Here is a 21,039-nt window from a genome sequence, read left to right as displayed (position 1 = left end):
GCACAAAATCGCTAAACACACGAAACCCAGTGCACAATGGGATCAAATTGGTGCAGAAAAGCGCATCAACGTCTGGTTGGTCCTGCAGCTGCTGCTCACACACCTTTTTCTTTTTGTCCTACATTGCATCACAAACCCACCGGTCTGCATTCCTGCCTCATGCCTTCTGACATTCACATATAAGCCAACCAACGTAGGCAGCCCGAGATATCTGCTCTTTGCATGCACATTTAGGGCCCCCCATTGCTGCTTCCTGCATTGTGTGATGGTGCTGAGACAACGGGCACCTAAAATTTAAGACAAACATTGGAAAAAAACAGCAAAGGTAAGACACTTTTACTTGGTTACTGTAATGAAGGTTTGGGTTTGTGTGGTGTGTTCATTCAGAAATCTATTTTTTGTGAATTCAAATGAGTATAAAAATTGGTCAAATGCATGAAAACCCCGAAAATGTGTCAAAATTACCATTAATAAACAAAATAGACTCGCAATAGTGGTCAAAATAATAATAATATAAAGTCAAGTGAGTAGTATGTCAAAGCTAATATGATGAGCTGTTACCATTGCAGGTGTATTTCAATTAATATCAATATAGAATTGTGAAGTTATATATATTATAGTTTATTTCAAAGCGTGAACGTCCATATCAACCAGATTCATCAAACACATTGGAAAATACTTTTCAGGTCAATTCCAACCTATTTTCTGCGATTGTTAGTTTTACGTAAAATTCTAATTCCTTGTTTTGGAGAATTGTGGGTAATCAATCGTCACAATTCTAGATATAAATAATCTATCATACTATATTTCCCGCCACTGAATTGGCATTGATAAAAATGTCCTAAAAAGCATGGTATCTGCTGAACGTGACGCTCGTCCCTGATAAAGAATCAAAACGAATACTTGGACAAAGATGTCAGTCAGATGACGAGTTGAAGAAACCTGTTTGGTGAGGAGCAACACCTCCAGAAGTAAATTATTCAGAACCTGTTGGGCCAGTGCTGGGTACTGGGTGGGCTCCACCCTGAAGGAAGAAGGCAGTCTGATATCTTGTGTTGACATTTAGCCATCTTAAACTTGAATGCAGATTTGGCTCAAACTCAACATAAAGTCAGGCTCGAAGTCCAGGTAAATGCTAAATTAGGTCAAAAGAATTTTTTTTTTTTTTTTAACGTTTCAGCTAATATCTTACCTCTGCAGATTTAAAACCTGTAAACTCTCATTTTTGCAGCTCAGCCATGAGGGACCGACTGAGCAACATGCAGGAATTGTCGAGTAGCCAAATGGAGTCGATGGAATACGCCGAGTCGGCTTTATCGGACTCCCTTAGTAACGTGGACCTGGAGGACGAGCTGCCCCACGAGGCGGTGGTGTTCGACAACAGCCCCGCCGTGGAAAAGATCTTCGAGCAGGCGGAGGCCATCCACAAAGACGTCCAGCTCATTCGCCTAGAGGTGAAACGGTTGCGGGAGCAGAACTCTCGCATGCTTCAGGGCGTCACCACCATGAGCACCATCAAAAGAGACGCAAACGCCATCGGCGGCGATATAAAATCGCGAGCCGAGCGAGTGCTGTCCAACTTGCGGGACATGGAAAACACGGCGCACAAGCTGGACGAGGTCCACGGCCCTAATTCGGCCGTCACGCGCATTGCCCGGACGCAGTACGCCTGCCTGAGCAACGGCTTCCGAGACGCGATGTTTGACTACAACGAGGCCGAAATGAGCCACCGGGACAACTGTAAAGCCCAGATCCAGAGGCAGATGGAGATCGTGGGTCGTGAGGTGACTGGCGACGAGGTGGAGGAGATGATCGAGAAAGGCCACTGGAATATCTTCACCGACAACATTATGGCGGAAGGCAAGACGGCTCGCGCCGCTCTCTCCCAGATCGAGAAGCGCCATCAGGAGCTGGTGGACCTGGAGAACCGCATCAAGGGAGTCCACGAGATCTTCCTGGACGTCGCCTTGCTGGTGGAGGATCAAGGCTCCATGCTCAACTCCATCGAGACCAACGTTCAGAAAACGGATGAGGTCATGCAGGAAGCGCTTTTTAAACTCGGCAAGGCCAAACGTCACGACAGAAACAACCCGTTTAAAAAGATGTTTTGTAGTTGCTTCCCTTGCTATGAGTAAAACCAGACGCGGAAGCCTGTTTGTCGTGTTTCGAGAAATACTTCAATGATCATGTCCCCATATTTCGCGGAACTATTTCTGACATCGTTCGCAAACCAGGAAGCTAGATAAAATTCCACCTAAGGAATGAGACGCGCCGAAACACATAGTTTGAATTTCCAATACGTCCCTGTTGCAAAGCACGTACAGTATCTCCAGATTATTTTTTGGTTCCATTTTGTATCAAAACACAAAATTGATCTTTCCAGATGAAGCATTTTCCTGCTCAGGACCACAAAATGATGTATGCTTGACCCTTGTTATGTAAATAATCTGTAAAAAAAAAATCTAATTGTTTATAATGTTCATTCAAATGTCTTATATGTCTAAGATTTATTAAATTATTGCTTTCTAATGACCTCAAACTTTGTCTTCACACCAATTTGCACAACACAATTTTTAAAAAATCCAATGTTAATTCCTTGTATTTCTCTATAGTAGTAAATGTATCTGTTTTGTCGCCTCAAAATTATGTTCTCTGCATTCAAACTGCATAAAAACCTACATTAAAAAGATTTTAGTCGTATGTGACTTGTTTTTTAGCCCTTGCCTGAAAGCCATTTCTAAAATTAGAATTTTTAAAAATTATTTTAAATTACTTGTTTTAAATACATGGAGAGCAGGAGTCATAATAGAACCTTTCAAAACATTCCATGTGGTGTGACTTCAATGAACAGGTCGGCCCGGTTTTTAATTCCTTCACATGTAACAAACTATGTGAAGAAGGAAAAAAAACCTACCAGGAAGAACGAATACTCGAAAGGAAGGGCCGAGAAAGGGACGTGGCTTCTGCATGTACCGTACATCAGATAGCCGATTTTCCTCGAACAGAGATGTGAACATGCTCTCTCGGGTTGTTGGGCTTTAATGCATCAGAGGCGGCCGTGCTGTCTGCGTCGCCTCGTTTTTGGATCTTGTGTGAGGAAATCAGAGGAAGGTAAGCCAAATTGCAGTAGCAGGTTGATTTCACAGAATAACAATTTAGTACTCTGAAATAGCACCGGACGTAAGAACGCTAACATGTCTGCTCTCTTCCAGAGGCAGAATGCGGGACATGCTGGAGAAATTGCGCAATGTCAGCGAAACCTTGGAAGATGAGGACGACCTGGAGTATGACGAAAGCAAGCTGCCAGCAACTCAAGAGTCGATCGTCTTCGAGACCTCTTTGGAGAGCATCCTGAAGGAAGCCGAGTCTATACGCAAGGAGATTTGCTTGCTCCTCTTAGAGGTGGAGCGCCTGAAGAAGAACAACGAGCGCTTTCGTACTACCGTTCGCCACCTCTCGTCCGTCAAGCGGGACTCGGATGAAATCGCCAGGGGGATCCAGAAGCAAGGGCAACAACTGCACACTCACATCTTGGCACTGGGCGCCGAGAGCAAAAAGATGGAGGAAAGGGCCGGGCCCAACTCCGCTTCGAGTCGCATCTCTTGCATGCAGTTTAACTCGCTCATCCTTGCCTTCCAAGCCGCCATGGGGAGCTACAACCACGCAGAAGAACTGCAGAGGTCCATCTGTAGGGAACGAATCCAGAGGCAAGCCTCCATTTTGGGGACCAAAATCACTGACAAGAAACTCGATGAAATTGTAGACAAAGGCTTCGAAGGCTGGAACGCGTTATCTCAGAGTCTGCCAACGACGCATGAGGGCCATTCCTCTCGCTGGGCGATGACCGAAATCAAAGACCGACACAAGGAACTGGTGGCGCTGGAGGCCCGGCTCAGGGAGGTCCACGAACTGTTCCAAGATGTGGCCGCACTGACGGAAGAGCAGTGCTCCATGCTGAACAATATAGAAGCCAACGTGTCGAAAACTCAGCAGTATGTTCAACAAGTCAACGTGGAGATTACCAAGGCCATACAGTACAAGAAAAAAAATCCCTTTTTGCAATTCTGCCCGTGTCTTCCCTGTTGGAGACAATAAACAAAAAGCACAAGTGCCAAATCCAAGTCCAGGAAGTGTAAGACTTAACATTGTTTTAGTGTCTGACTGTATTTACTGTGCTAATGTCATTAATTTATTGCTTTACCTCTCTTTGTTTTTGCCTTGATGTACAGCCATAAATAAAATTGACTTAAATCAATTAAGATATGTTTTTGGTATAATACCATGCGATGAACAGGTTGACCCACCTCTAAATGAATGCAACCTAACCAATCAACACAAATGCAGAGGCCTTAAACACCTGTAGAGGGAGCAAGGAGACATTATTTAGACATATTTCAACAGGTATGCTGTTCTAAAGGGATTCAGACGACGTAAATCGGCAGACTTTTTGAACCTCTCGCTTTCTGGAATTATAAAATCCCATCAAGGTAGGGTGGGACACAGATGATAGCTTCACCACAATGAATGAATCCCTTGTTTTGAGCCTTTGCACCCGTCTGATTCAAGTGTTCCTTGATTCCTGCAGATATGATTGTATCTCAAAATGTGAGGCATTATTCAAATCTGCAGGAACTTTGTTTTTCATTGGTGTGTCACGTGACCAGCTAAATAGCCACAAGGTCGCGCAAATCCCGATACAATCATATCTACTGGCTTAAATTAGATAAACGCAAACGCACAGAATAGGAATAATAAGGGGTTGAATTGTCTTGATTTTACTTTTTTGTAAGGTAGTGAAACACGTTAAATAGAAAAAACGCTGTCAAATACATTGAAGTGTAGCTATCGTTTATATAACATAAATTGTCGATATGCATGCACTGCGCACCAGGATGGCCGAGTGGTTAAGGCGTTGGACTTAAGATCCAATGGACATATGTCCGCGTGGGTTCGAACCCCACTCCTGGTAATTTTGATTAAAATTTCACTGCTGGTTTGTCAAAACTGATAAAAAAAAAAAGGTCTGCAGCAATAAACATTACTACCGATCAATTTTATTGCTCTTTATAACTCGCCAGCCGTGTGTTCATAGGCGTCAGAATTTTATTGCAGCGTACACCATTGGTCGTCGTAGTCATAATTATTCAGGCAATGATTATGCAAAAAGATCGCCATGATAATTACTATATTAAAGTAATACGTAATGATATTATCTTTTGTAACGTTGCAACAATTGTGATGCTGATTTGTAATACTGTAACTTGCTTCCGGTTCTACTTCTGCGTCCAGAGTGCGCTGTCTGCCATTGGTCAGATAAGAAAACGGGCGAACGCGATTGGTCCTCGCTACCGGTAGTGCTCTAACCTCATAAATGGCTTCACAAGCGTATACAAGAAAAAATACACTTCGTTTAATATATTTATCGAAGTGAAAAAATACACTACGTTTATTTTTCACTTCAATAAATATATTCTTTAACCCATTTTCATTTTATTGTAACAGACGATATTATTTTGGGTGGAGGGTTGGGAGGTACAGACAACATTACGACACTAGAGAGCACCCTCGAATAATTTTAATGGTGCCACGATGCTGCCTGCCACAATGCCCCCCTGTATGCCCTACCGTTCAACAAAGGTTGCATCAAAATTATCTCAATTTCAACTTCGAACTTCACATATTAAAAAAAGCTGTACGAGCCCGAGCCGAGACTCTAACCCAGAACATCTGTGAGAAGGCCAACTTGCTCCCCACTCCACAGTTTCAGTAATGTAAAATCAGCCTCCCTTGAGAACATCAGCTTGAATCAAAATCATCATTAATTATGAACTTCGTGTGTGTGCGTGTGTGCTGAACTGAGGTGCCTCTGTCTGAACGAGCGGTCTTCAGACTGCAGCCAACAACCTCCAGAAGCCTGAATGCTTACCTTCTTCCACCAGACGTTAATTCGCAAATTGCAACAAGGTTAAAAAAACGTTTTATCATTCCGAGTTGACAGTGAGCAAATATTCAGTTTAACCTCTAAGAGCAAAGGAACAAACTCACATTTTAAAGGGCGCAGTGTGAAATATAATCAAGTTATACAGTCATAATACATATTATTGTAAAATGTCGACGTAGGCCTAATTTTGATACATTGAGGCTTAAGATTTACATAATGTACTATAATGGATCTGCTTATCAAAATCAATGGCAAAGTGTTGAAGTGTGATTTTTTTTATAGCACCTTGTACACAAAGACTGGAAATGGGATAGGGACAGGAAAACACAAAAGGCTTTCCTGTTTGGCAACTCACAAGTGACGCCCTTAAAGGAAAACACGAGAAGCAAATGGACTACAGGCAGCAAGCAGTGATGAAATGACAATATTTGGAAATTGACATCATTTTTTTTAGGTCATTTTTTCCAGGATTCCTGCTAGGTCATGTCCATGAGGAAGGCGTGAAGCAGGACAGAGAAAGAGAGAGAGAGTGAGAGAGAGAGAAGTGGGAATTTGTGTTTGCTTCGTCCAGAAGTGAGGAGCTTGAAAATGGGACCCGTTGCCAGGTCGCTCGCTATGCTGTGTTTGTCTTCTTTGGGCTTCTGCGTTCCTGCCAGGACACTGCACCCAACACAGGTTAGGATTGCATTGAGCTTCTGAATCTTGTAACGCTCATGTAATTATTTCTATAGCGTCATTTGTTGTTTAAAATGTGTTGAAAAGTAGTGAAAATCAGTGCATTAAATAAGGATGGGAGGACTATTTGCTGAATGTTCGACCCATTCCCAGGAGCGATGACATCATTGATGAATAGCATTGGTAATGGTTTACACCTTTTTGACCAGAGTTGAGCAAAAGTTCCACATTTGATTTTTCAAAACAAAGGCAGACTTGCAAGGGTCGTGTGCAAGGGTTGTAATAATTTTAAAGCAATAATGTCAATATTATGTTTTCTTGTGTGTGTGTGTGTGTGTGTGTGTGTGTATGTGTGTGTGTGTGCGTGTGCGTGTGCGTGTGTGTGTGTATCAGTTGCCTTTTGCAGATGACAAAAAGTCTAGAGGAGATCTTCCTGACATTCTTCCAACATCAGAATTGGAGTCCACAAACGCCGCGTCAGACTTTGAAACCTCTTACAACTATGTTTGTGCGTCCTCGGGCCAATTTTTAAAAAATAGATTTTTAGATTGTTAACATTTTATAATTATCTCCGTAATGCTAATTTGTCATCTTCTTCCATAGTGTCCAGACTGGCCCGGATGGATCAGGCCATTCACAAGCTCAACGTGGGCCACTACACTCTGGATGTCAGCATGGATCAGCTAATCGAGCGTCTGTCCAGGATGGATGGTACGAAGTCACACTAATTCTAACCAGCATCACTTCTTGGTTCTTCTGATTTTCTCTGTCCACTATCCCCAACATGGCAGCCAAGGTGGCAGAGCTGGAGGACAAAATCCGGGAAGTCTACCAACACAGCAAAGACAATCGCAAAGAGACCGGAAGACTGGAAGGTAAGCTTGTTTTCAGACAATTAGCTTGCTTTTATCTTTTGATACCCTGGGTTGAGCATATTGAGGACCACTGTTTTGAAATTTAGTTATCAGGCCACAACAAAGACTCGGTCGGCTAGGGAGGTGCGTTAGTTTTGAGAGGTCCAGGAACATTTTGGCTCCAGGAAATAACGGCTAAATGTACCTGGCACGCCAACTGAGGCTAATGAGATAGACAAGGTCAATGTAACGGCTGCTCAGTAAAAAATGGCTGAAGCAAATATGATGCCATGTTTGTTCTCGGCCAATCAGGTTGCCAGAAGGGCCTGCGGGTGGGCTACAAATGTTACCTCGTGTACCACATCTATGAGGACTACGCGGGCGCTTCCAGGAAGTGCCTGGAACGTGGCGGCCGCATGGCCATGCCTCGGGACCGCCGCGAGCAGGAGGCCCTCGCCGACTATGTCAAGTCTTTCTTCCGGCCGGGCAATTGGCCCGTGTGGATCGGCGTCAACGACCTGGCGGTCGAGGGCGTTTATATGTTTGACGACAGCACGCCCGTCTCCTACTTCCAGTGGCGCAGACACTTCCTGTCCAGTCAGCCGGACGGTGGCAAGCGCGAAAACTGCGTGGCCATGGCGTCCGATGACGGCGACTGGTGGGACCACTACTGCGACAGGGCCATGAACTACATGTGCGAGTTTGATGACAGGGTGGTGCTTTAGATGAAATCGTCGCTTTTCATTTGAACCCTAAACTGGATACAAATTGGCCATTCGTCACCAAGGTGAAAGCTCCATGGGCCTTGACCAAAAATATAACTACACACAATGAAATATACCAACAATGTTTTTCTCTTATTGTTAGCTACCTACCTGCGGTGCCGGCCCCACTGGCCCGGTTCGTAATATGGCCCTGGCTGTGGGGCAAAAATACACATACACGTAATACACTGGACTGCGTAACGATGTGAATTGATGGTGGGCGGATGTTTTGAATTGCTCTTTCGCTCTCTCGTGGTGAATGTTTGAATCACATGCTTAACATCCGCCACAGTCCAATGGATTACGTGTTTGTGTAGGTTTTCCCCGCAGACTAGGAGATATTTTGTTTCCTTACTTAGATTTTTTGCCTCTATGATTACTCCATACGCAAGACAGAGTATTTTTTTTATTTACACAATTGTATTCAAATAAAGCCTGGGCTTGATAGATGGACGCCGTTTTTGTGGTGTGCAATGGTTACCACTAGATGGCAGAAACTGTGCGTTAAACTGGATATCATTGAATAAATGTTCCAACAGCTTTCCATAGGCGTGTTATTTGATACATCTGGTTTGTGTAACTGAACTGCACTCAAGAAGCATGCACAAAGGCGCCCGCCTCGACAACCGAGAAGGTAGAGGCTTTACAGACTAGTCTGCGTTGTCCACAAAGCTGGAAATACTCTCTCCGTGGAGCTATAATTAATTCACATTCTAATGAAGTAGGGTTTTTCAAATGCTGTAGTGCAAATGAAAGAAAGATAGCATAATGCATCAATTGTCTTGATTGCACAAGTACTTGAGTAATAAAGTTTATTCCAAAATTGAATTTTTTTTCTGTCAAAGAAACAAGCAATTGTCATAACTTTGATTAGTGGTTTATTCTTAGTTTCTATTCAAATTATTGGGTGGCATGTGACGTCCACCGCGCCACCATGTTTCCATCGTGGCGTCGGGAAACTTCGTGAGCCAAACGGGGAGAAAGCGGCAGTTCAAGCATCAAATCACCCATTGTTGAGCAGCACTTTTCCTGTTTTTATATTTCAACATATAAACATTTACCGTGACGCTTCATGAGTTAGCTGCACTGTGAGTAATTATTGTTTGAAAATAAAAGCAAGCATTGGCAAACAAGGTAAAATAGACATTTACTGAAAATAAGCAATGTATCGTCCCTTTAAACCTACTTTACAGGAAAACCTTTGTTTTGAAAAATCAAAAAAAGATTTCCGCTTTTATTCCATTGCACACCATGGAACTTGACAAGTGTCACCAGAAGGGGTTGCTACAAAACAGGACCAGGAACAAAGTTGTTAGTCGCGACTCTCTCTATCCACATTTTCCCCGTTTTTAACGCATTTCAAAAATATTTCACATTTCCACACAGGGCATATCGTCGCCTACGTTCAAGACGACGACGGCTGGATATTACCGCGGGAAAAAAAGCCGTCCAACTTTGGCTTTGCCTTCCTTGCGTTTTGTGGTAACTCGTCGTGGATGTACTTTGGGAGTTTTTGGATGAATTTTTTTTCACTAGAGAGTTTATTGTACGTCGAAAATGTCTTAATTCCCTCTCAAGTGTAATCTACTTTTAAGATTTCCATGACTGGGCTTGTCACTTCGTGGCCCCATTTTGACGTTTTGGACTTGTTTTGAGGCGGTAATCCCTCCCGGTGACAGCAGAGGTGAGTTGTCTCTTTTGGGCTCGGCATGCTTCAATAAACACTAAAAACATGAATCAGAAAAAGTGAAACGAACTTTCGTAATGTCATTTCCAAACGTTTTGTCCTACTTTTTGTTGTAATTTTGTTTTGGTCAAAACTAATGGAAGAGGAACTGGAATTACTGATTTAAAGAGACAGTACACATAGACACACGTAAAAAAAATCTTTAGGTGTTCCCAGGTAACAGGTAACACCCTCTTGGCACCTGCAGAAGATATGCCCAATTGAATTCATGGGAGAGAAACACACTTGGTATAAATACTGTTGGTGCAACACCCTTTTTCCATGTTATGACAGTTTTGGATTCTTCCACCTCAATTTATCAAACATGCAAAAAAAAAGTGACCCAACTTTGGCTGCATTTGTTTCCAAAGTGCGGCAAAAACTAAATTATTTTGGTCATTACTGTTTGACTTTATAAAGTACACTATAATATATGTATCTACTTTGTTTTGATTGTAAATAGTTTGTTTGCATATCCAGAAAAGCTTCGGAGAAAACCCATCATATAGTGCTCAGGGGATGTCAACTTTTATGTGTAATAAATTTGATCTTATTTATGAATTTATTGCCTGTGTTAGCCCCTCACCTGTTTTGGTTTCTCCACACGTGTTCACTTTATCATGGCTGGTCCTGCTCTGGCTGCTATTTTTGGGTTTTGCATCCCCCAACTGAAAGCTCCTTTCATGGTAAACCAACTATTTTATGGTTGGACTCATGATGTAATCAAGCAATAGTTATCTAATCTGACGTAGCTTCCAAACAATGAAAATGTTGAGAAGGTTATTGCAACATCAAGTATTTCCCTTCACGAGCATTTCGAGGCTGCTAAGTGTGATGATGACAGAACAGAAAGTCGTGTCATTGGACATCTTTTGTATTATGCCACACCCTTGGACACACAAGAGTTTTTGATTTTTCTAACTAAAATTGTGATTTGTGCAAAGATTGAATCTTGACTGACACTTGCACAGGTGCAGCGTCGCCTTGGATGATCAAAACTGCGTTCGCTGGGGTTTATCTGCAGCCATGGCGTCGCACGGTGACTTTGCGGAGGGCGGAGCCAATGAGGAGTTCAGTGACATCATCAAGTCACGATCAGGTAGGTTCGGGAACACTTTGATGCCAACAAGTGAGCAATATTTAAAAAAAAAAAAAACAACTTTTCAAGGTCTCGTAGCAGTTTTGGTGGCGTAATTGGAGATAGTTGTCAGAGAGGACAAAGTGAAAGTAACAAAAAGTTATCCATCGGGAATAGTGAGATGCCATTAAAAAAAAGGGCACTCCCATTTTATCACTTACTGCTCAGATCATTCCATTCCAAACTACAGCTTAATATTTTTTGGGATAATCCTTAAAAAAATTTCCCGGTACCTTTGCTGCCATGAGAACAAGTTTCCACCGGCTAGCTCTGTGCTAGTTTTACTTTCCTATCCTATCTCCCTGCCCCGCTGATTCTACGCCAAGAATTCCGCTGTGCTGTCGCAGTTTGTAATTTACATTTGTGTCCAGACCACAAAGGCTCCCCTCTCGCGAAGTTTCAGGTCTCCTAGCAACACTCCCCCCTCCCAAAGTAATGTTTTCTTTAATGGCATATTGTGTGTGTGTGTGTGTGTGTGTGTGGGGGGGGGGGGGGGGGGGGGGGGTTGAGAGATTTGACATGTAGCATAGCTATTGACTCAAAAAACATATGGAGCAAATATGGGAAAGGTTTTACTATCCTGCAGGTCTCACAATGTGTGTGTGAGGGGGATTACCCCAAGTTCGTTTTGGTTGTAGGAAACGGCTTTAAACTCCAGTGCATGGTTGCCTCATGAATGGCGTGCAGGGTAGGCAGGTGAGACGGATGTTTTCTCAGCTGAGACGAGCCCCGTTAAGAAAACATTTACGGTTGTTACCGCCGGCCGCTGTGAAGTGAAGCCCTGCTCCGGCTTATCACACACTTGGAGAGTCACACCGCCATTACTGATTGACAGAACATCCCTGAGGTTTGTGTGTGCTCTATATATTTCCAGTATGTCAACTTGTTACCCAATCCCACAATGCATCTGTTTACTCATGTCATTCCCTCATCAGTGCTTTCATCATCATCCCTGGCGATTTGACCATCTGCTTGTGCTTTTTGGGTGTGACGTAAAACAGCCAAAACGGCTGAGAAGAAGAGCGCCATTGTCGCCAAACGGAGGGTGTGGCGTCAAGTTTTGTAACGACCGGGTGGATGGTGTCATTGGATGCATTCCAGCTGCTCGCTGTGTGGCGAGCTCTCCAATGTGTCCAGCCTTTTTTTTTTTTTATTTTATTTTATTTTTTTTATCGTTATGCGTCTGTTGATTCCAAGATGGAATGATGGAGATTAGGGAAGCCTCTCCTCGGCAGCGTGACTAAATCAGTCCAGTGGAAATTCCCTTTTTTGTCTCTGGGCTTCTTCGTCCTCTGTCCTTGCCCACTTTCAGTCCTCCTTAGCTGGAGCTGCATTGGATACTCGTTGCTTTCTTTAGAAGGTCGCCGGCTCACTTAAGCCGTGTGATTTGTTTTTTTTTCCCTCATCTACTTCTTGTCTGTCGAGGAAAGGAAGAGAGCATACAAAACACAGGAAAAATTAACTTCCCTTGCTTTCCATTTCACTTTAACTGCAGGCGGTCTGGCACCCCAACTGATAGCGAGGGGAGGGGAGGGGCTCTCATACCTCCTACTTCCTCTTTTGCATTGTACTGTCCTTCCGTCTTTCGCTAAACCCCTTTGTTTTCATCGTCGGCGCTTATTTCTTTACCTTTGTGAAATGAATTTAAGTAAGTGGACATTATGGAGAAAGCGCCACTTTTTCAGGAGGAAACAAAAGGCTGAAAAAACTCTTGTTGGTAAGTACAAAAACGGAGGCTCTTTCTTATCAGATGCCCCGACGAGCCAAAATGAGTCTTCTTGAACTTGGCTAACTTAATCGCTCTAGTTTTCCAAAATGTTTTGAATCAAACACAAATTGGCAAGTTGGATGCTCCACGAAACCCAATGCACCTGCTAAAAACATGCGTCACCTTAACATAAACATCCTGCATCGTGTGTTTAAACTTGAATTTTATGTCACAAGCATAAATAACAAAGCCTATTAGTCACCATATCGGAAGACTTTGAAGAGATAATTTTTTTCCACATGGACTCTTACCGCAGACTTCAAGGTTAGGATCAAGCTAGCCTGTTTTGTATCGAAATCATTCCATCCACTTGCACGCTGGGATGGCCTTGAACACTGACTTTATCTGTTTTCATGCCCCCCCTCCATCCTACCATGATGATTCCCCCACTCTTGGCCTGCTCCGTCCTGTTCTCCTCTGTTGTGCCTCTGCTCCCTCTCTCCGCTTCTGCTGCATTCATCTGGTCCTTCCCTCACTGTCTGGCTAAGAAAGACCAGAAGGCAGAGGAGGAGGGCAGGAATGTTGACATTTCTTTGATTTTGGCTGAGCTATGTTAAAATATGACAGAACGTAGGCTCAGACTCTATGGAAGGAAGTTTTTTTTTTGATTGATGTCTGATGGCATCCCACAAGGCTCTATATCCAGTCCACAGATTTTTCTGTGTACGTTTGCTTCTGATTTAGATTTTACGCCATAGGAACGTAGCTCCAGTGTGTTACTCGTGTTGCCTTTGTAGGCAATGACGTTGAAGATGACGATAAAAAAGTTCCGGCAGAACAAATTCCTCGCTCTTGGAGAGCAAAAGCGTGTCAACAAGGCCCGGGCCCGGCTGGGACAAGCTGAGACAAGTGACCACTGGAGGGGAGGGGTGGAGGGTGGAATGCGCTTGAAAATTATGGGAATTCTGTGCATTCTTCCCATCCTATATAAGCAAAGGGAGAGTTCATCATTTTCTGTCTTGGAGACCGACTCGGATGGTTGTCACGTGACATGATCATGTGACCGTGCGGTTAGAGGAGGCCAGGATTTTGGAAAACCGTTGATTAGGGAAAATCACTCGGGTAGAACCACGTGAACTTAGGAAGCGTGGCCTGCCCTGTAAATTGCTGTTTGGTCGTTCATGTTTACAATGTGACGTTGCTGTGGAAACCAGTCTACTTTGTTTGATTTCCACCTCAGCTGTCCCCTGCCTGAGGTCATGAGATTTGTCCTCATATAGAATGTGTTGTGTTTTTCCAGCTGACTGTTTTCGGCTGCCCAATGAAGTTTTGCGCATGGTTATGAAATCTTCCATCTTGGAAATTAAAACCGAGCAGTAGGACGAACATAATAACGTAGAACAGGGGTCGGGAACCTTTTTGGCGGACAGAGCCATAAATGCCCATTTTTTAAAAATAATTTTCCATGAGAGCCATACCATTTAAAAAAAACGAGAGGCTATCGTATTTTTCGGACTAAAAGTCGCTCCGGAAAATAGGTCGAATTAGCCATAAAATGCACAACGTGAAAAAAAACATATATGAGTCGCTCCGGAGTATAAGTCGCATTTTGGGGGAAATTTATTCGACAAAATCCAACACCAAGAACAGACATGAACGAGCAACAACAGGCTAAACGATAGGTATGCTAACGTGACATAAACACAAACGAAGAGCTGAGAACGGGCCTGACGTAACACTCAGAGTTATTCAAATAACTATTAGATAAATAACACATTTCTAAAACCATCTGTGTCACTCCAATTCATTAAATCCATCGATCGTCCCTTATGTCAACAATAGGTGCGCGCCGCTGACGGCGCTTGCACTTCAAAATATTCCACAGGCCCATATAACGATATATAAATTATATATCATATAACTATTATATAAGCAATAATATTATCAAACCATCTGTCACTCCAAATCATTAAATCCATCGATGAAATTCCTCATCCTTTGTCAACAACGCCGCGCGTGCGCCCTGACGTTAGCGTCTTCGTTATTCCACAGATCTAGTACATAACTATATTGTAGCATTAACAAAGTACAAGGAAAGACGTGGGTTTGGTAAACGGCTCTTTATTTAACAAAACAAGAGTTCAATGAGCCAACAACTACTGAACTGTAACGATAAAAACATATACAAGTTGCTACACGAAATAAAATATATCAAATAACTATAACATAAATAGTTCGCCGCCACACGCCCCCAAGCACCGGCATGGACTTCCATCCCCAGAGGTGGCACTTTCAGCCACGAAGGTGGAAGAGAGATCCATAGAATAGGACCGGGCGTGCGTAAAAGCCATGTCCGAGCCCCATCCACCGTCCCCGGACAGCCACCCGGCCGAGCGCCGGCCCCCGACTTCCATCCACGGAGGTGAAAGAGAGCTCCGTAGAGTAGGACCGGGCGTGCGTAAAAGCCATAATAGTTTTTCAAACCTTCTGTGTCACTCCAAATCATTAAATCCTTCAAACTCTTCATCCTCCGTGTCACTTACAAACAAAGCCGCTAATGATGCCGATAGTGTGTGGGGCCCTTCGTCATCTTCGTCATCCCGTGATCGAATCTTTGTCCTTTATGTAAACAACCACCGCGCCATGCTGCTGACGTCACTTGAAATTCAAATTAAAGTTAAAAAGTTAAAGTCCCAATGATTGTCACACACACAACTGGGTGCGGTGAAATTTGTCTCTGCATTTAACCCATCCCTGAAGGGAGCAGTGAGCGGCAGCGGTGCCGCGCCCGGGAATCATTTGGTGATCTAACCCCCCAATTCCAACCCTAAATGCTGAATGCCAAGCAGGGAGGCAATGGGTCCCATTTGTATAGTCTTTGGTATGACCCGGCCAGGGTTTGAACCCACAACCTTCCAGTCTCAGGGCGGACACTCTACCACTAGGCCACTGAGCTGGTTACATTACAGTAATCCCTTGCTACATCGCGGTTCGTTTATCGCGGTTTTGCTTTTTTTTTTTTTTTTTTTTTTTTTTTAAATTTTGAAACTATATGAAAAAATTCACATATAAGTCGCTCCTCAGCATAAGTCGCCCCCCCACCAAAACTATGAAAAAAAACGTGACTTATAATCCAAAAAATACAGTAAATACAATTAAATGCATGTATTTTAATTAAGACCAACAATTTTTTGAGTGTATTAATGTATTCTTTTTAATAATGTTTTTATATTGAAGCCTAGAAAAAAACCCTCACCATTAGTGAGACTTCTGGGGCTGCATCGTTTTGCTGATAGCTTTGTAGTCCAGTTGATATGCGGTGAGGCTGAGCTTCATGCAGGCGTTGAGGCTCTCATCAGTCATAATGGCTTGATCGTGAACTGTTCTTGTCGACAGAGGCATGTCTTTTATCCGTTTGCGTATCTTTTCTTTATCCGTGAAGCCGTCAAAAAATTCATTAGCCATATCAAGCATACCGTATTTTCCGGACTATAAGTAGCTCCGGAGTATAAGTCGCACCAGCCATAAAATGCCCCAAAAAGTGAAAAAAAAACATATATAAGTCGCTCAGGAGTATAAGTCGCATTTTGGGGGGCAATTTATTCGACAAAATCCCACACCAAAAACAATCATGAACAAGCGACAACAGGCTAAACGATAGCAACAACAGGCTAAACGATAGGTATGCTAACGTGACAAACACAAACAAAGAGCTGAGAACGGGCCTGACGTAACATAGACTGATTAATGACAACTATTACATGAATAACATGTTTATAAAACCATCTGTGTCACTCCAATTCATTAAATCCATCGATCATTCTTTGTCAACAATGGGTGCGCGCAGCTGAGGGCGCTTGCACTTCAAAATATTCCACAGGCTCATATAACGATAGATAAACTATATTTCAAATAACTATAATATAAGCCAATAATATTATCAAACCATCCGTGCACTTTAAATCCATTAAATCCATCGATCAAATTCCTCGTCCTTTGTCAATATCACCGCGCGTGCGCCCTGACGTCAGCCTCTTCTTTATTCCACAGATCTAGTATATAACTATATTGTAGTGTTAACAAAGTACAAGGATAGACGTGGGTTTGGTAAACGGCTCTTTATTAAACAAAACAAACTTCCAAGCGTGTGGCGGCATGGACTTCCAGACACGAGAGCTCCATGGCATAGGACCGGGCGTGCGTAATGGCCATGTCTGAGCCCCATGCACCGTTCGCGGACAGCCACTCGGCCGAGCGCCGGCCCCCGACTCAGTAGAGTAGGACCGGGCGTGCGTATAAGCCATAATAGTTTTTCAAACCTTCTATGTCACTCCAAATACTTAATTCCTTCAAACTCTTTGTCCTCCGTGTCACTTAGAAATGATCACCGCTAATGATGCCGGTAGTCCTTACGTGAGTATGTTTGTCCTTTATGTAAACAACCGCCGCGCCGCGTCGCGCCGTGCCACTGACGTCACTTGAAATAGTAATCCCTTGGTACATCACGGTTCTCCAAACTTTCTTTCTGCTGCTCGATTACTGTTTTCAGCTGCACATTTTACAACTTGAAGTTTGTAACCTGCAAAATATGAGTTTCTTTTTGGTGCCATTTTTCTTAAGCCCACCCAGTTGATGAGTCACGGCCAACGGTGAAATTTAGAGCGCCCTCATCCAGTTTCGTCTGAAAATATAATTTTTTTCAGATGTAGTTTTTTGTTTTGTTTATTTGGTTGTTTTATCAAAGTCAAAGTCTGCTTTATTGTCAATTTTATTTCATATACCAAGACACACTATCCCTCGGTGAGATAGTACACATATGCATACAAGCAACACAAAAAAAAAAAACTAGAAGGCACAAACAATGAATAAATAAGAGTGTTGAATAAATGATAAATAAGCAAATAATAATCAATAATAATAAATATAAGAGGAGCAGAAATGGAGCAAGTGTACATACAGCAGACAGTGGACTTGGATATGGTGCTTTAAAGTGTTAATTGCTTTATTTGATGTTTTCTCAATTTTTTATGTTTCGAATATGTTCAAGATAAAGATATAAAAGCATGTGAAGTGATCAACTATACTAAAAATAACATGGGAAGTGGTCAACTGTACTTGTGCGTAAGTGATGTCTTAATGATCAAGTAAATATTTGTGAAAAAAACATAAGTCGCTCCTGAGTATAAGTCGCCCCCCCACCCAAACTATGAAAATAAACGCGACTTATCGTCCGGAAATTACGGTAAATGTTGAAATACTCGCTATCAGTGAATGGCTTTCCGTTCCTCACAATTGCTCATGCCAGCAAAACTAACTGAATTAAAGTCACCTTGTCTGGGCCATACATGGAGTTGCTGTTGACTAGCTTGGACTTTCCTCTGGAGCTCTTGACACGGTTTCTTTCTGCTGTCCCCAGCTGGGTATTTGTTTGCAAATGTAGCATGTTGTGTCTTAAAGTGGCGCTTGATATTGGAGCGTTTCATGGATGCAATTTTGTCATTGCATATGAGGCACGTAGCAGAGCCTCCTCTCTCCACAAATGCGTATTCTTCGGTCCATTCACTCTGAAACGTTTGGTAATCGTCATCTTTTTTTCTCTTCGCCATCTTTCTTGCTTGTCTGGCACACACCAGCTAGCTAGCTGAAATTTCAAATAAAGCGGATCAAATTTTACCTCTCACGACCCCGTATTGTCTAATATAAATCGCACTTTTTTTGTCCAACCTGGCATCACCCTTCTGTACACCGAAGGGCAGCTGGGATTGGCTGATATGATGCAATCGTGGATTTCAGCGATAGAAAACAGATGGGATGGATTGCACGTGATCATATTTCATATTTTGAAAGCTAATTTAACATTTTGATATCAGTTTTTCTATTTTTTACTTTGATAATATAACAAAATTATTTATGACTTCAATTGTGTAAACAAATGTCAGATTTGTCCGCGAGCCAGACGCAGTCACCAAAAGAGCCATATCTGGCTCACGAGCCATAGGTTCCCGACCCCTGACGTTGAAGGTCCTTTCTCATTTCGGCGACGTCACTCCAATTTGTCCCTAGATCGAAATTATCGACATGCAAACATTCCGCTAGTGTTACACGCACAGCTAAAAAGTTGCCGTGTCAACGGAAACGCTGGGTACGTCCAGTAAACTGCAGACGCGTGTGTGCCAAGTGAGCCGTGGGAATACACCAGTGGGATTACGCCGCATTGATGCAATCTCGACTTCCTGGTTGGCCATCGGGGCAGCGCAGAGACTGTACAACACATTTGCATCGACAAAATGGAGCTTTATTAACTAATTATTAACTATTTATATTGGTGGCGTCCACAATTATTTTTCCAGCCAGCGGCCACAAAGAAGCAGACAACTGCAGGGTCTGGTGATCATAACCTTTGACCTTTTGTTCGCTTCTTGGTGGTGTGTCATGACAGCAGCACTTAATCTCACACACACTTTTTTTTCTTTCCCCTCTGTGAAGAGCTTTTTTTTTTTCTCCACGCACAACTTAATTGACTTTTTTTTCTTTTTCTTCTGCACAGGACGGATTCAATTAAACAGAAGTAAAGGCACACAAAATAGCTTTTTCCGGTCTAAAGAATTAGTGGTTATTCACCACTAATAGCGTCCTCTTAATGTGCCCTTTTATTTCAGGCTGGAGCTTTTATGTCTTGAAATTAATTAGGGACATACTATGTGGTTATATATATATACTATATATACCGTATTTGCCGGTGTATTAGTCGACCTTTTTCGATCCAAAATCGACCGAAAAAAATCGACCTCGACTTATACACCGAGTCATAAAATTTAACTTCGTATTCATCGCTTCAAATGTGATGGTAACCAAGGCCGTTTCTCATGCATCTCCTTGTGTGTGGGTGTGCGTCCGTCAGGCTCATCAAACAGCGAGAAACTGAATCATTATAAAGCGTTCGTCGCATTAACAGCATCCTCAGCAACAATTTCAAATATTCTCACCTCAATAACGGACATCGAAAGCCAGGCAGCGACGATGACTGCTAGGGGGAAGTACTGGGTATTGAGCGAATGTGCGAGTCATCGCGCGTCAAGCAACGACAATAACTACCGGTACGTAAACATTCAATCGCCATGTCTAAATGAATGTCGTTGGCACTTAGAAAATATTCGCCTGACTTCCAGGGGAAGAGGCCGAATTTTCACTTGTGGTGGCCGACACGGGGAACCAGCCGAGGCGGACACTTTACGGCGGTTGAGTCGTTGGCACTTAGAAAATATTCGCCAAACTTGGCCGGACTTCCAGGGGAAGAGGCCGAATTTTCACTTGTGGTGGCCGACATGGGGAACCAGCCGAGGCAGACACTTTACGGCGGTTGAGTCGTTCGCACTTTGAAAATATTCGCCAAACTTGGCCAGACTTCCAGGGGAAGAGGCCGAATTTTCACTTGTGGTGGCCGACATGGGGAACCAGCCGAGGCGGACACTTTACGACGGTTGAGTCGTTGGCACTTAGAAAATATTCGCCAAACTTGGCCGGACTTCCAGGGGAAGAGGCCGAATTTTCACTTGTGGTGGCCGACACGGGGAACCAGCCGAGGCGGACACTTTACGGCGGTTGAGTCGTTCGCACTTTGAAAATATTTGCCAAACTTGGCCAGACTTCCAGGGGAAGAGGCTGAATTTTCACTTGTGGTGGCCGACATGGGGAACCAGCCGAGGCGAACACTTTACGGCGGTTGAGTTGTTGGCACTTAGAAAATATTCGCCAAACTTGGCCAGACTTCCAGGGGAAGAGGCCAAATTTTCACTTGTTCTGGCCGACATGGGGAACCAGCCGAGGCGGACTCTTTATGGCGCAAGAGCCGTTGGCACTTAGAAAATATTCGCCAAACGCTTTTCGGAAATAGCGATGATGAAGACGAATTTTGAACTCTATGTACCGGCAATGACTTTATAATTATAATTTGTTGTTTCTTAACTAAAAATAAACCAGTTTCTAAGAGTGTTCATTGTTGTTAGTCTCTCTCGGCACGTAATATCACAGGGTCATGAAGTAAATAATATTTAAAGTGGCGTATAGATCGCTCGCTACAAACTCGCGAATTTGAACACATTTCGTCAATAAATTTCGCATATTTCTGATTGAATTTTGAAGTTTAATATAATGCAACAATTGAGCTCGACTTATACAAAGGATATATCATAAAATTGTTAATTTCCGTCGAATTTTAGGGGGTCGACTTATA

The 21,039-nt window shown here is 43.1% G+C and overlaps 4 protein-coding genes and 1 non-coding gene across 11 annotated transcripts in view; all 5 read left to right on the top strand.

The window, feature by feature from the left end:
- Positions 1 to 10: 10 nt before the first annotated feature.
- stx11b.1 (syntaxin 11b, tandem duplicate 1) lies at positions 11 to 2,700 on the top strand. Its single transcript, XM_088361658.1, has 2 exons — positions 11 to 325; positions 1,232 to 2,700. The coding sequence occupies exon 2, from the start codon at positions 1,239 to 1,241 to the stop codon at positions 2,133 to 2,135; it is 897 nt and encodes a 298-aa protein (XP_088217784.1). The 5' UTR covers positions 11 to 325; positions 1,232 to 1,238; the 3' UTR covers positions 2,136 to 2,700.
- Positions 2,701 to 2,931: 231 nt separating this feature from the next.
- On the top strand, positions 2,932 to 4,255 carry LOC148382017 (syntaxin-11-like). The gene is made up of 2 exons (XM_088362509.1): positions 2,932 to 3,111; positions 3,213 to 4,255. Exon 2 carries the CDS (start codon positions 3,220 to 3,222, stop codon positions 4,093 to 4,095), a length of 876 nt encoding a protein of 291 aa, XP_088218635.1. The 5' UTR covers positions 2,932 to 3,111; positions 3,213 to 3,219; the 3' UTR covers positions 4,096 to 4,255.
- A 631-nt stretch (positions 4,256 to 4,886) lies between these two features.
- On the top strand, positions 4,887 to 4,969 carry trnal-uaa (transfer RNA leucine (anticodon UAA)). Its single transcript has one exon. It is a non-coding gene; the product is annotated as a tRNA-Leu (tRNA).
- Positions 4,970 to 6,098: 1,129 nt separating this feature from the next.
- Positions 6,099 to 8,778, top strand: clec11a (C-type lectin domain containing 11A). Its single transcript, XM_088362510.1, has 5 exons — positions 6,099 to 6,616; positions 7,010 to 7,124; positions 7,220 to 7,327; positions 7,408 to 7,491; positions 7,783 to 8,778. Exons 1-5 carry the CDS (start codon positions 6,530 to 6,532, stop codon positions 8,193 to 8,195), a joined length of 807 nt encoding a protein of 268 aa, XP_088218636.1. The 5' UTR covers positions 6,099 to 6,529; the 3' UTR covers positions 8,196 to 8,778.
- A 709-nt stretch (positions 8,779 to 9,487) lies between these two features.
- The window catches only part of utrn (utrophin), a 115,397-nt gene continuing 103,845 nt past the window's right edge, over positions 9,488 to 21,039 (top strand). For 6 of the 7 annotated variants that reach the window (XM_088361748.1, XM_088361747.1, XM_088361745.1 and 3 more), the window contains exon 1: positions 12,649 to 12,815. In XM_088361748.1, the coding sequence (XP_088217874.1) occupies positions 12,737 to 12,815 (79 nt within the window). In that variant the 5' untranslated portion in view covers positions 12,649 to 12,736. Of the gene's footprint in view, positions 9,546 to 9,620; positions 9,919 to 10,931; positions 11,060 to 12,648; positions 12,816 to 21,039 lie in introns of those variants that run through there. The other variant, XM_088361746.1, reaches the window with a different exon arrangement.

This window comes from Syngnathus floridae, chromosome 19, assembly GCF_059516105.1.
Source record: "Syngnathus floridae isolate MCC-2025c chromosome 19, RoL_Sflo_1.0, whole genome shotgun sequence".
Lineage (NCBI taxonomy): Eukaryota > Metazoa > Chordata > Actinopteri > Syngnathiformes > Syngnathidae > Syngnathus > Syngnathus floridae.
The sequence above is the reverse complement of the archived record's forward strand: the minus strand, read 5'-3'. Positions and strand labels throughout refer to the sequence as shown.

What these genes read in the sequence shown, in the direction of transcription:
- stx11b.1 (XM_088361658.1), top strand. Translation starts at nt 1,239, where the DNA reads ATGAGGGACCGACTGAGCAACATGCAGGAATTGTCGAGTAGCCAAATG.
- LOC148382017 (XM_088362509.1), top strand. Translation starts at nt 3,220, where the DNA reads ATGCGGGACATGCTGGAGAAATTGCGCAATGTCAGCGAAACCTTGGAA.
- clec11a (XM_088362510.1), top strand. Translation starts at nt 6,530, where the DNA reads ATGGGACCCGTTGCCAGGTCGCTCGCTATGCTGTGTTTGTCTTCTTTG. An exon ending in GGACACTGCACCCAACACAG is followed by an intron (nt 6,617 to 7,009) that starts GTTAGGATTGCA and finishes TGTGTGTATCAG; the next exon opens with TTGCCTTTTGCAGATGACAA. An exon ending in AGAGACCGGAAGACTGGAAG is followed by an intron (nt 7,492 to 7,782) that starts GTAAGCTTGTTT and finishes TCGGCCAATCAG; the next exon opens with GTTGCCAGAAGGGCCTGCGG.